At 43.4% G+C, this 14680-nt stretch overlaps 3 protein-coding genes across 3 annotated transcripts; 2 read left to right on the top strand and 1 right to left on the bottom strand.

Moving 5' to 3' along the window:
- Positions 1 to 3704, top strand: LOC116428579 (uncharacterized). Its single transcript, XM_031980370.2, has 2 exons — positions 1 to 124; positions 2242 to 3704. Exons 1-2 carry the CDS (start codon positions 40 to 42, stop codon positions 2817 to 2819), a joined length of 663 nt encoding a protein of 220 aa, XP_031836230.1. The 5' UTR covers positions 1 to 39; the 3' UTR covers positions 2820 to 3704.
- LOC116428503 (uncharacterized) lies at positions 3444 to 6335 on the bottom strand. The gene is made up of 3 exons (XM_031980187.2): positions 6090 to 6335; positions 4702 to 5178; positions 3444 to 4557 (listed from the first exon to the last, which is right to left on the bottom strand). The coding sequence occupies exons 1-3, from the start codon at positions 6151 to 6153 to the stop codon at positions 4463 to 4465; spliced, it is 636 nt and encodes a 211-aa protein (XP_031836047.2). The 5' UTR covers positions 6154 to 6335; the 3' UTR covers positions 3444 to 4462.
- A 634-nt stretch (positions 6336 to 6969) lies between these two features.
- Toll-7 (Toll-like receptor 7) lies at positions 6970 to 13829 on the top strand. Its single transcript, XM_031980363.2, has one exon. It carries the CDS (start codon positions 7758 to 7760, stop codon positions 11856 to 11858), a length of 4101 nt encoding a protein of 1366 aa, XP_031836223.2. The 5' UTR covers positions 6970 to 7757; the 3' UTR covers positions 11859 to 13829.
- Positions 13830 to 14680: the final 851 nt, after the last annotated feature.

Raw genomic sequence — 14680 nt, forward strand, 5'->3', positions numbered from 1 at the left:
GCCGCGACAACAAATGGTGTCACGTTAAAACGCTCTCGGATGAATTCGCCGAGGAGAACGTGTGCAGGTTCTATCCGAACGATGAGAATCTGCGAATATCCACGGAGGAATCGTCGTGGGTTCGGTACTTGAAAGCAACGATACAATGTTTCAAGAATAAGAGAGGTATCAACCCAGTTAACGCTTGGCCAACCGAATGGGGCAATCTCCCACTTTTCACGTAGCAACGCATTGCTCTTTATATTGTTATGATTAAACTCGTGCAACTGATTTGGTTAAAAACTGTTCTTTAAAAGCAATGAAAACCATTTGATAAATTGCAAACTACCCCAATTTAAGGTTTACTAAGTGACAAAAGAAAGAATGGTTATTCAGTAAGTCTTAAACTAGGGTTATTTGCAATTCATCGAATGCCTTTCTTGCTTTTATAAAACGACGTTTTTAACCAAATCAGTTGAACGGGTTCAATTAAAGTTAATGGAGAAGGTTATAGTTATAGATCTTTCAGGCGGTTGCCTAAGTATTAACCGATCAACTGCGTTCGAGGAGTATACACATCATCTCATAACGCAAAATGGTACTAATCTTTCAACGGCAAATTATTTATTTTTTCAGATAAGCATGTAGTTCTTCTTCGTTTCGATGTAATTTTTCGTTAGAATGTATTATAGATTCATTTTCCTTACGTTTGACAAGTATGCACTTTATTATTTGATTTTATTGCGCGCGCAATGAGAGATTTTTCAAACTAAATTCCACAGTTCATTGGTTAAGATTAATAAAACTGTTACCAATATTTATATTATTCTTTTCTTGAAAATTATTGGGTTGATGAGACAGTTTTGTCGTTTGTTTTACAGGAAATAAAAAGAAGAATTCACAATGCTGGCTGAACTAAAACTTAGTAAAACTAAGTAAAAACGAGGGAAAAAGTGTCCTTTATACATGTTATAATAGTTTAAAAACAGATGTTCGTTTGGAAGAAAAAATGTTTTTGTTAACCACGTACAAAATACATCAAAATTAGTACATCGACCCAATACTTAGTAAGTCTTGAAGAACGATGTGCATTTACCTAACAACAAAAGACTCATTCAATACACCAACAGTAATGATATTTCGAATAAAATGTGATTGTAGACGATAACACTTCTAATACTTTAAAATCATAATTCTAATACTTTACCGGATAGGTGAAAGTACTACTGAAAGTAGTAAGATAGTGTGCGTTATAATGTCCGTGAGGTCTGAAGGGGTTAAATACCTTCCTTGCTTTTATGAAACACAATTTTTAATCAAATCTGTTGAATGAGTTCGATTAAAGTTAATGTAAAAGGTTATAGTTTCTTCTCGGGCGGTTGCTTAAGTATTAACGAGATTCTTTACCTTCCTGTATAGTGTTGCTTAAAATTTGCGGAATAAGATCCCCAATTTAGGAATTTAGGATGTGGTATAATCGAGTATTAACATATTAACTGTGGAATTTAGTTTCAAACATCTCTCATTTTGCGCGATAAAATCAAAAAATGAAGTGTGCACTCGTCAAACGCAGGCCGAATGCACCTAGGATATATTTGAATGAAAAACCAAAGCAAAACAAAAGAAAATTACGTTTATCTGAAAAAAATAAATAATTCATCTTTGAAAGAATTAGTATCATTTCAAGCTTTAAGAAAACGCGTATACGCGCCAAACGCAATTAACTGGTTAAGTTAACGTTTAATCGTTTGATCGAATATCTAATGTTAGTAAAATTACAAATTGAGTGTCAGATGTCTCTTTTATGAAATTGTTTCTAAGAAATTTAGTAGGAGTTTCGGTCACGTTTCCTTATCCTAACGTTTCCACGAAGAATTATCAATACGCGCACATTGGCACGTACCAACTAAACAGCACATTTAGTGTAAACATTTGATAAACATTTTACACCAATAAAGAAATCATCAGAAATTTTGACATTCCTTTATACGAAAGGAATAATATTCTGAAGTATTTTTGAAATGAAATGTACAAACGTAAGATAGAAATATACTTGAAAACGTAAGATGAATTCTTTATTCATTTATTTTTATTTGTTATTAATAATAAATGTTATGCAACATAAAAGATGAATCATTTTCCCGAATATGATAAAACGTATTTATCTTCAACTATTATTAGAAAATTTCTGCCATTTATTCTTCGTCAACACTTCAAATCTACGCTACACAAATTTACAAAACTAACAAATATTAAAAACAGTGCATGTTCCGGGATTCGAAATTGTGATCGCGTCCACGGTGCCTATAAAATGTGGTCTGGGCAGCAGTTCCGCCTTGGTCGTCGCGTTGTACACGTTCCTCGAAGTAATCACGAATACCCAAACAGCGAACGTGCTCGAAAAAACGCTGGTGTGTCAGTTGGCCCAGAAAATGGCCACAGGATCCCCCGATCACCGCATCGTCGATTCCTTGATTTCTATTATTGGAAACGAAGACGAGATAATTGCCTTCGATTCACGGTCCCTGAACATCAGCAAACAAGATTGGCAAACGGTCAACGCGGAAATGGTCCTTATCGGATTTCCCGAGTTCGATCTCGAGGAATCTGCGAAATACCGTTCAGACACGACGCGGCGAAAAGAAATCTTGAACATCAAGAACACGATCGCCCGGTGGCGAACGAACCCAGACGGCGATAAGATGATGCGACGTCTGTACCCGGAAGAAACGATGACCTTGACCGAGAATATCCGCCAGGAAGATAAGAGGATATCGGAAATAATGAAAACAATTCAAACGAAACGATGGAAGAAGCTGGGTATGGTGTTAAACATTTAAAAACATTACGCAGTTCGATTTTTCACATTTTTTTTATCCATTGCATAGTTTTAATAATGTATAATAATCCATATAAGCAAGTATTTTACACAGCTTGTTAAAATATTACATCCAATAAATGATATATTATTTAGGCTTTTATATATATATATTCTTTCTCTAGAATAGTAAATTGTGTCTCTCACTTGAAATATGTTTCCAAAAACTTTACAGTTTAGGTACCACGCATCTGCCCCAAGAAAGTGTCGAACTTATTCCTGCAAAATTTTCCGATGATTATGTATAATGAATGTTACAGGAAAACTCTTGTGGGAAAATTATCGATACACGCGTAAATCCTTGAATTATCTGCCAGACGAGATCGAACGTGTCATGACTGCGTTGGAGTCTACGGATGGTGTTTTAGGAGCAAGTCTCATCAGCCGCGGTCGCGGCGCTTCCATGTTCGCGTTGGTAATCATTTTTCTTAGTAACACAAAATGACTATTTAAAAGAAAATATCGGAAACAGAAGACTATTACTTTTGAACTTATCATTTACAACAGAAAGATAACAATATAAATTAAACAGCAACGTTATTCGATTACCCTCCGCAATGAAATCGTTAATTAGCATATTCGTAGATTTTTCTTGTTTTTTTTTTGTTCATATGCCGTAACACACGTTTCAATTTTTATCGATCATTAACGCAGCTACGTGTCTCAACAGGTACAAAGATCGAGATTCAGAAGCTTCATCTCAATGTTGAATCGTATGGAAATTTCGAAACAACGTTATTACAAGTTAAAGTCGTTCGCTGGAGCGACTGTACTTTATACACACGAGCGTCACGTTTCATCGAATGACGCGGAGCCCCGCCGTTGTCGCCAAACATTAAAAACTAAATATTATCTTCACGACAACGACGGTCTCGAATCAGAGAATTTCAATTACATAGATGCTTCGAAATCGGTGTCTTTATTCCTCACTAAAGACTCTTTCTTAACCAATTAATTTTCTATTATGCCCTTTCTTTTCTCTCTTTCACTATGAATATACACATAGGAACCTTCATATCTGTGTACACTTTGATACTTTTACGTTAACATAACTGTTTGTCCTTTTCATGTACGATAAACATTTGTAAATGAAATTAAAACAAGAAAACCGAAAATAAAAGATACATTTGACAAAATCTAATGAAAAATAATATGTCAATCGTCGTTCCGTTGAATTGATCTTAATGGAATGTTACGTTTGATTGGTCGTCAATCTTCATTCGCCAACCGCGCGTATGCATGGTAACGTTCAGATTCTCTCTCTTTCTTTCTCATACCCTTTAGCTACTCCACTTTCTCCTTCTATTCCAGCCTTTCACATTTATTACTTTCCCGTTCTCGCGATTGCACTCGCAATCACAATACGCGTGCGAATCTGTAGAGACAATACTGTAATACATGTAACTCGTCTTTGTAATTGGGTACAAAGAAACGGAACTCGCTTTTTTGCACATTACATTACTAAGAGCACTTAAACCACGCGACACTTAAGTACGTTATAAAAATACGCAATATTGTTATAGTAAAATTTTTAGTTTTCAGTTTGAATAACTGTGTTTAAGTTGTCAAAAAATGGTACTTTTCGAGACGACAGCCTTCTCAAGATCATAGTGTACGGTAATTTCCTTCTTTCCTTCTTTTGTATAATTTGCATGAGAATGTGCCAATCGCCATTAAGCAAACAGCTAAAATGATACCACCTACAAACAGGAAAAATATGTGGTGCATTTGTAAGTTCTCTTCGAATGATGTTCTAAGTGGGATCTGTCTTTGATGGGTATTAAATGAAACCTAATTTAAATAATGCTAATGAGCCATACATGTGTCAATTATAAAATGCTTACCTACGAAACTGAGACCATCAAAGTCTCGTCCTTTATCAGGCGATTGTGAAGGTGGAGCTTCCTTTGTTGATATTGGAACTGCTGTTGTAGCAGATGGTGGTGAAACAGTGATTGGGCTGTTTGTAGTTGTAGATGGTGGTACATTGCTAGTTGTAATTTTTTCGGTTGTAGTTTCTGGTTTTTTTGTTGTTGTCAATTTTGTTACTGGGATTGTAGTTGTTGTAGTTGTAGTTGAAATTGCAGTTGTGCTTGTTGATACAGAAGATGTCATTGGAAATGCAGTGGTAGCATTAGTAACATTACTAATGGAATTAGGGAGGGAAATATTAGCAGTTGATATATTATTAGCTACAGCATTTGGAGTTTTAGAATCATCAGAAACTACAGTAGGATTGGCGGCATTTGTAGGTTTTGAAGGCATTGCAGTAGTTACATCTGCTACCTCATGGGTCTGAGTCTCCTCTTTTGGTGGCACAACTGTGTAAAGAATTAATATTTTATAAATCATGAATGCTACTAGTTATTATAATATTTCAATTAATAAAATTGTTATAATATAAAAGTAATTTAAATATTTATTAAAAAATTTTATCAAAATAAAATGAAAAAGATAATATTTCTGAACACATTATACTTGTAAAAATTAAATTTGATGGTTGATTTCTATTATATTTGCCATAATTATGTATGCAAAACACGTTTAGTAAAAAATTAAGTGAACAAGAGTAACATGTGTTTTAACATATAAAAATAATATTATATATAACAATAAAGTTTAGTCACAAACAAAGTTTTGCGAAATTAAAATTTCACGATACTGTTCTTCAGAATGTCCTAAAAATTAAAAAAGTTACAATAGTTACGTTTATTACACAACTTACAAAGAATAGAAAAAAAGTTGTAACAAACCAGTGTCGCTCATACTATGACCGAACTATAAGATACCGTCGTGTATGAGTACGTGATTATAGAACAAGAAACTTACACAAAATCAATAATAGTAAAACTGTACATAAAAGCACTGAAGGTCGTCATGATTAATCGAAAACCTCGAAAGGAAGCGACAAAAATGTCTGATAGTATAAAATTAATTGGAACATATGTATATTTCTAGATACTTCGAACGGTACAAGGAAAAGGGGCTGCTACGTATTATGCAAAACAAACGATCGTCATTGCTACGTAGAATTAAATAATTTGTCAAGCATTCTACCGTACCGTTTCCTTTATCATATGACGTACGCCGTTATTTTTCACGCATACAAAGAGTTTTACAAACAATTCGAAAAGAAATCTAAGAAGGAAGTGCTCCATACACGTCAAAGATCTTGATTTCGAACGTTCATAGATTCGAAGGAGGCAATACGGCACGCAACGTTTACACTTACCATTGCCCGCACAGGTGCAGATTATTGCAGCCAAGAGGATACAGGGTAAATACACTAATCTCATGGTTATGCTCAGGTACAAACAATTTTAACAATTTACTTTATGAGCTCCTCAAAAAAAGTCAAACTTTAAACAGATCTCTTGCAACAACACGTCACAAAAACGTCCAACGCAAGCTTCTGCTGGAATTGAACTGGAAGCTAGGCTTCTTCCTCCACCAATTGCAACTCTACAAGCACAGTAGCGACGCTACGCAACTTCACATTTTAAACACTCCCCCCAGATGGCACACATGGTACCCAGGCGTCCAAATGCTGTTAGAAAAATATATTTACCGTATCCTTAATTTAAAAGTAACATGGAAAAAAAAATATGTATTTCATGGAATACGAGTAAGTAAATATGGTTAGCAACGTGTTCCATGTTTCTTGCAACTTTTTCAAAATTTCAAAATCGAAATACAAGTCTGTTACCTTCTAACGCAGCATGAGATCATGAAAACAAATATTGTACAGACATTCTTTTAAGAAATCCTACCAAAACTTCTTCTAAAAAGCTCTAAAGTCCAAAGTACATCGAAATTTCTGTTCAAACTATTATTAAAAGAGTATATATTAACAGTTCCAATCGACAAGCATGAAACAACATTATCCGAACAATACGGTGAATCCCCTATATTTGCGATAAATTCACGTATGCGTAAACTGATCCCTAAACGCGGCCTCAGCGTCGTGTCGCGTCTTAAAATTTTTATCGATCAGAATCCTCAGTGGTGACCGGCTGGTATGCATATTGGTGGAAGTAGGGAAAAAGTGCACCAATCGGCAAAGAGCACCGCGGAGAGACCGGTGCACATACCAACAACGGGCGAGCCATATGGACTCAACGTTAACGGGTGGCATTGGTCTACGGGTGGCTTCTCTCCCGCGGGGGAATATTCTGGTGAAGTGGCGGCCTCTGGCACCGGGAGACGGAATCGCTAAGGAACGGTCGGGAATGCCGATGATGCGCGTTCTCAGCGGTCCGCCGGATCAGTGCTAGTGCTTGACGCGAGGCGAGTGTGTACGGTGGTGCACGGTCGCCTTCGCCGATACGGGCTGTCTGCACGGGCTGTTTTCGTTCTGGTGTCGGTTCATTTGAAACGTGTCTTGTACAGCTCGCCGTGAGAGACGGTTCGTTTTGAATAAAGTTCGGTGAAGAACCAGGACTCTTGCTATCGTGTATATGCGGACACCGACGAAAAGGGACCGAGCGAGAACGGGTCCGAGAGTACGGTGCGTCGATCAATCCCGAATCCTCGCGTAGTGAGAGAGAGCTTCGACATAGTGGAGGGACCGTAGGGCAGGGTGGCTCGCCACCAGCCGACTACGAATAAAGGGCAAGAGAAATGGGCCGGTCCGTACTTACGTGATAGGAGGTGCATGAGCGCGCGCGCGCTCGCGCTCGTTCTCACTTGCGTGTGTGTTATTATGTGCGTGTGTGTGTGCGTGTGTCCTCGTCTAAGGCGAGTGTGTACGTGAGGAGGAAGAAGAGGGCTGTCAAGGGTGCGAAACGGAAAATCCCCGTCTGTCGGGAGAAAGTGTCCTAGAATCGTAGAAACCCGACCGAAAAAATATAGTAACCGAAACTAGCCGCGTATCAATCCTCGGATCATCGACGATCCCAAGATGACAGCGAAGTACATCTTCATCACGCTGATTAACGCGGCTTTCCTCTGCCTCGCATCGACCATACTCTCGGAGTCAGCCGGAGCCTCTTGCAAGTGGTTGTCCGAGGGCGGCAACGACACCCGTTCCGCGGATTGCACCCTGCGAGTATTGGACCCAGGCGCTATCACTAGCTTAGTCCCATCCCTAGACGGTGCGCTCAAGCTGCGGATTCGTTGCAGCGACGTCCACCACTTCGAGAGCAGTTTTAATGCGCAGAGCTGGCAACGGTTGACCACTCTGCACGACCTGCACGTGCATGGTTGCAAAGTATTGCGCGTGCCGGACGCTGCGTTTCAACCCCTTCTCGAATTAAAACGACTGACCATGCAAACGTTCAACGCGGTTTGGGGTGCTGGTCGAGTCCTGGAGTTCTCGCAGGACTCCTTTCTCGGTCTACGCGAGCTCCATACTTTGGAAATCGTCGAGAGCAATCTTCAAGCCCTCCCCACGAATCTGTTGTGTGGGTTGGATAATTTGCAAACGCTGAACCTCACCGGAAATCGTTTGCGCGACGCCAATGACATTGGACTGAACCGTAGAGACTTGCCAATCGACGAAACCATCGAATCCTGCCACGCGGATATCAGGATTCTAGACCTCTCGCGTAACGAACTGACACGACTGCCGGAGAACAGTCCGCTGGCAGGCTTACGGCAGCTACAAGAGCTGCACCTGCAACGAAACGAGATCGTTGAAATCGCCAGCGACGCGCTTACCGGGCTGACTGTGCTGCGCACCTTCAACGCGAGTTATAATTCCCTGGACTCGCTGCCGGAGGGTTTGTTCGCCAGCACGAGGGATCTACGGGAAATACACCTGGCGTACAACGGCCTCCGCAACCTGCCCAAGGGTATATTCACTCGGTTGGAGCAGCTGTTGGTCTTAAATCTGGCTGGGAATCGGTTGGGCAGTGACCAAGTGGACGAGACCACGTTCTTGGGCCTGATCCGACTGATCGTGCTCGATCTGTCTTATAATTTGTTGACGCACATCGACGCTCGTATGTTCAAGGACTTATTCTTCCTGCAGATCCTCGATCTTAGGAACAATTCCATCGACCGGATCGAGAGCAACGCCTTCCTGCCGCTGTACAACCTGCACACCCTCGAGCTGTCCGACAACAAGCTCCACAACGTGGGAGCACAACTATTCAACGGACTGTTCGTGCTGAACCGTTTAACGCTGTCCGGCAATTCTATCGCGAGTATCGACCCACTCGCGTTTCGCAATTGTTCGGACTTGAAGGAGCTAGATCTAAGCGGCAACGAACTGGCCAGCGTGCCCGACGCGCTGCGCGACCTCGCTTTTCTGAAGACCTTGGATTTAGGCGAGAACCGTATCAGCGATTTCCACAATGGCTCGTTCCGAAATCTTCATCAGCTGACCGGGCTCCGGTTGATTGGAAACGATATCGGTAATGTATCTCGTGGTATGCTGTGGGACCTGCCGAATCTTCAAATCTTGAATCTCGCGAGAAACAAAGTGCAGCACGTCGAAAGACACGCGTTTGAAAGGAACTTGAGGCTCGAAGCGATAAGATTGGATGGGAACTTTCTATCGGACATCAACGGTGTCTTCACCAGTATCACCAGTTTGTTGCTGCTGAACCTCTCCGAGAATCATATCGAGTGGTTCGATTATGCTTTCATACCGGGGAATTTGAAATGGCTGGATATCCACGGGAACTTCATCGAGAGCCTCGGGAACTACTACGAGATCCGCGACACGAAAGTGAAGACGTTGGACGCGAGTCACAATCGTATCACGGAACTGTCTCCGTTATCCGTGCCCGACAGCGTCGAGTTGTTGTTCATAAATAACAATTACATCAGCGTCGTTCGATCCAATACATTCGCCGACAAAGTGAATTTAACCAGAGTCGATATGTACGCGAACATGATCGAGACGATGGAGCTAACATCGTTGCTTCTGACCAAAGTGCCAGAAGATCGACCTTTGCCCGAGTTCTACATCGGTGGTAATCCGTTCAACTGCAATTGCTCGATGGACTGGTTGCCGGCGATCAACAATCAAACATCTACCCGGGAGTACCCACGTATCATGGACCTGGACAACGTGATGTGCCGCACGTCCGGTCCACGTGGCGTCGCGATAGTACCTGCATCCACTGCCAGATCCGAACAATTCCTCTGCCGCTACGAGACCCATTGTTTCGCCCTCTGCCATTGTTGCGAGTTCGACGCCTGTGACTGCGAGATGACCTGCCCAGGCGGCTGCAAGTGCTACAACGACCGTACCTGGAACACGAATGCGGTGGACTGTTCCGGGCTGGGAGTCGAGGAAATACCGAGACGGATACCGATGGACGCGACCGAGGTCTACCTGGACGGTAACGTGTTACGCGAGTTGCAGAATCACGTGTTCATCGGACGCAAGAATATGCGTGTGCTGTACGTGAACGCGAGCGGCATCGAGTCGATACAGAACCGCACGTTCAACGGCCTGAACAATCTGCAGACCCTCCACCTAGAGGACAATAGGATACGCGAGTTGAAGGGTTTCGAGTTCGAAAGATTGTCCCATCTGCGCGAACTTTATCTGCAGAACAACCAGATAGGGTATATCGGTAACTTGACCTTCCTCCCGTTGCGTTCCCTAGAAATATTGCGGCTGAGCGGTAACCGGCTAGTCACTTTCCCGGTTTGGCAGGTTACCCTGAACGCGAGGCTAGTGGAGTTGTCCCTGGGCGGCAACCCGTGGTCCTGCCGGTGTAAGTTCCTGCAGGAGTTGTCGTCCTGGGTTTCGGACAACGCGCACAAGGTCGTGGACGCGAGCGACGTTTGGTGCTACTACGGCGGGGACGCGAGGCCCGCCTACAGGCGTCGGTTAAACGTAAACGAGACCGTCTGTTCCGATTATTTCTCTCAGGGTGGTGTCATAGAGAGCATCATGGTGTCCGATTATCTGCCTCTTGTAGCCGCGACACTATCCGCTGTATTAGTCCTCTTAGTGATCATCGTCCTCGCGTTTATATTCCGCGAGCCGGTCGGCGCGTGGGCTTACTCGAAGTACGGGCTTAGATTCTTGCGCGCGAAGCCCGGTAAATCGACGGGTACCGCGACGATGCCTTCGGCCGCGCCGATGACCGCTTGCTGCGACGGGGATAGGGATCGTCAGTACGACTGCTACGTCTGCTACAGCCCCAACGACGAGGACTTCGTAATACATTCCTTGGCCGTGGAACTGGAGCACGGTACCGCCGGTTTAAGACTCTGCCTCCATCATCGCGATCTACCCTGCGTGCTCCGCGCTTCCACCCCCGCGCCGGTCATCTTGGAAGCGGTCGATGCGTCCAGGCGCGTGCTGATCGTCTTGACCCGTAACTTCTTGCAAACGGAATGGTCGCGGTTCGAGTTTCGAGCGGCTCTTCACGAAGCGCTACGCGGTCGAGCTACCCAGTTGATTGTAGTCCAAGCCGGCCACCCGTGTCCGGAAGTGGAACGGGACCCGGAACTGCGACCGTATCTCCGTACTGCCGCAGCGATACTCACGTGGGGCGAGAAAAGGTTCTGGGAGCGTCTCAGGTACGCGATACCACCGGCGAATGTCGGGGACATATCAATGGAGAACAAATCGTCGCCGTTGGTCTACAAACGTAACATCAACACGTACACGCTGGACGGGGTCGGTGGCGAGAAGACGGCGATGTCTACGCTCCGGGCGCACGAGAGACAAAGGACTTTCTTCAAAGACTCGTCCCCGACGACCGCATTAATGCTGCAACACGCGCCTCCCGCCTATTCCTGCGGCACGGTGTCCGTGCCGCAGCAACAACCGCCGCCTTCGTCCTCGCCGCAGCCCAGGCTGACCGTCAATCACGCCTACCGGGATGCGGTCACCGTGCCGGGTAGCAATCTCGTCGCCGCGAACACGACGGTGAGCAGCGGGAGCAGCGAGGATCACAGGAGGCCGCTGTCCGAGCACATATACTCGTCCATCGACTCGGATTATTCGACGTTGGAGAGAACCGCCTGGAGACAACAGCAGCCGCCACCCCCGCCGCCGCCACCATCTTCCGGCCAGGCCTATCTCGTCTAGCTCCGCGCGAATTGTCTTCTGCTTGTGATACATACCGTTGTTCTACGCCCTTTAACTGGGATTTAAAAACGAAAAAAAAATACCGAAAAAAGAAGCTTCTTACCGCTTTTCGTGTCCGCGACGCGAAGGGGAGGGATTCGGTTTATACTCGCGAGGATAGGGTAGGATAGTTCCGCGTCGCTTTTTTCCAACCTAGGACCGATCAATCTGTCGCATCGATGGTCGAGGAAGTGAAAGATATATTTTCGATTACGATTCGCGCGCGTCGAGCGTCTCGGGGGTCACCGTGGGATTAAAGGGGATTTCGCGTTAGCACCTCATCGAGATTATCGAGCTTTCGTTACCATTCGCCGGGAACGGTTTGGTATCTCTCGCGATGGTATCGTCCCGCGATCATCCGGGAATCTAATATCGCTTCAGAGATGTTTACTCGGGACGATCGTTTTTTTTCTCTATCCGGGAAACACCGCGTGCCGAGAGCTTTGTTTTATCGGTGAAAGCGTGATTGTCCACTTTTCTCCACTTGTAACGTTTTCTACTTTTCCCCCTTGCGTTCTGTGTCCTCCACCCTTTTCCCTATCTTTTGTTACTTTTCATCCTTTTTTCACTGAATATCAAAACCTCAACCTCTATTTCTGTTTCCCTTTCTCTTTCCCCCTTTCTTCTCGCTCCCCCCGACCCTTCCCCAGTCCCCTTCCACCCTTTCCAGGCAGGAACAGATTGCGCGCGCGCAAAACCGTACTATGTGAATTTCTGAATGGCGTCTCGCGAGAACCTAGTCCGACTGGGACTCTTCTATTCCCTCTTCCACTTCGCTTGACGACTTTTCCACTGTGCAATAAAGTATAAACAAGCCGTCTCCTTTGCGCGGAATCGCCGGGTAATCGTCTTAAACGGCGATTCGTTTCCACGCGTGTATATGTATCGGGGTGTTCCGGGTGGCAAGGATGAACTTAACGTTTTACGAAAAATTTCTTGTTCCAACGATGTATTTACCAATGTTCCAGATTATTTTTTTGAATTCCTTTTTTTTTTATTTCTTCAGAAAGATGTATTTCTCCCTTATAAATATCATTTAATACGTTGACTGTCACGAGAATCTCGAACGCCTTATGTGTAACTTATTCTTCCGTAACAACGATAAATAGAAACGGTTATCACTTATTTAATAACGTGTTTTTAAACATTTGTTCGATATCATCTTACGCATTGTAATTGTTTCTAAGCAATTCGAAAACGCAGGTATTCGATGGTCATAGCAATCAACTTGTTAAAAAGTCGCATTAAGTTTAATCGCGTTAAACGAAACATGTTGCCGTTGAATTCGCACTTGTCACCTGGAACGTCGTAATTATTTATTATACGAGAGAAAGGGAGAGAATGGAGAGAGGGAAGTGAACGAAGGAAGGAAAAGAGGAAAGAAACCGTGAAGAAGCGAAGCGCAATATATTTGTAAATAGGGCCGCAAAAGCTGTGTACGCGTGTCAGCGTATGTGTACGTATGTACATTGTACATATCTAACCGATCATGAGAACGGGAACGCGAACGGGCCCCGTTCCGGGGCGTGAACCGTCCCCCGTGCGCCGCGTAGAAAGTTTTAGCTTCGATTTTGAATTCTCGACTAGGTAGAGTGAGACCTTTTTGTAATTTTATATGTCCGAATCGAATGTTGTACGATATGTAAATATGTATATCTCAGACACGTCGCCTCATGTAAGATATTATTCGTCGCGTAAGAATGAAGAACGAAGGAATGATGATGATAATTAAGAGTGAGAAAACGAAACGAGGAGAGAACCACGCGCTCCTCGCGACACACACGAACACACATACACACACTCACACCACCACCACCACCACCACACACGCAGACACGCGATTTCCCGCGCATGCGTCGTAAAAAAAACTTAACTGTATACTTGATTTATTTAAATCATGTGAATAAATTTATAAAATACGTTATTATTATACACCTGCGAATCGTATACCTGATTAATAACCATATCCCGACCGACGCCGATCAAAAATTACACGTTCCCGATCGCCAATCACGCGGACCCGTGCACCTCGTTCGCCGTTGCTATTTCTGGTAGCCGGAGGTAACGCGCTGATCGAAATCGTTCCTGTTTCATCCGGTACATCGCCGTTTTAAACATTCTTCGGAATTATGTTAACGCGTTCGCGGCCGCTGGCGTGAACTCGCGTCGTCTGTGATTCTGTTCCCGGGCCGATTCTTTACGCGAGAACGTTTAACGAGGGAAACGGCTGCTTGCCGGACCGATATTTTAAATCAAATACTGTCATTTTTAGCTTCAGCTGGATAATAGAGGTTTGCTAACTAGCTTCACGATTTTTTTATTTTTGTATTTGACTTTCGGATAAAAGAAAGTGAAAATATTGCGTATATGTTAGGAAAGTCGAACAGGAATTTTGTGATTCGCTTTAGTTGTAATATTTATAAAGAATTCATTTTAATTTAATTTTCAGTTTTCACAGATTTTTCTAGTTCTCTTCAGACAACCTTTCGATAAAAACTCTTTTATCTTTCACCGCCTTAATAGCGAATGTTCGATGCAAACCAGCTTCACAATTGTTCATTTTTCATTCAACAAAATAAAACAGAAACTTCGCGATCCATTTTACTCGCGATATTTACAGAAAGCTCGTTTTAATTTCATTTTCAGCTTTCACGAATTTCCCTGGTTCCCTTCAGACAACGTTCGGATAGAAACTCTTTTATCTACGATCTACCGCAACAGGGAAAATCGATTCCATTGTATTCACCCCTTCGCCAACTGCACCGGCTATTTTTCTAAGGATC

Source organism: Nomia melanderi, chromosome 1, assembly GCF_051020985.1.
Source record: "Nomia melanderi isolate GNS246 chromosome 1, iyNomMela1, whole genome shotgun sequence".
NCBI classification, from domain to species: domain Eukaryota; kingdom Metazoa; phylum Arthropoda; class Insecta; order Hymenoptera; family Halictidae; genus Nomia; species Nomia melanderi.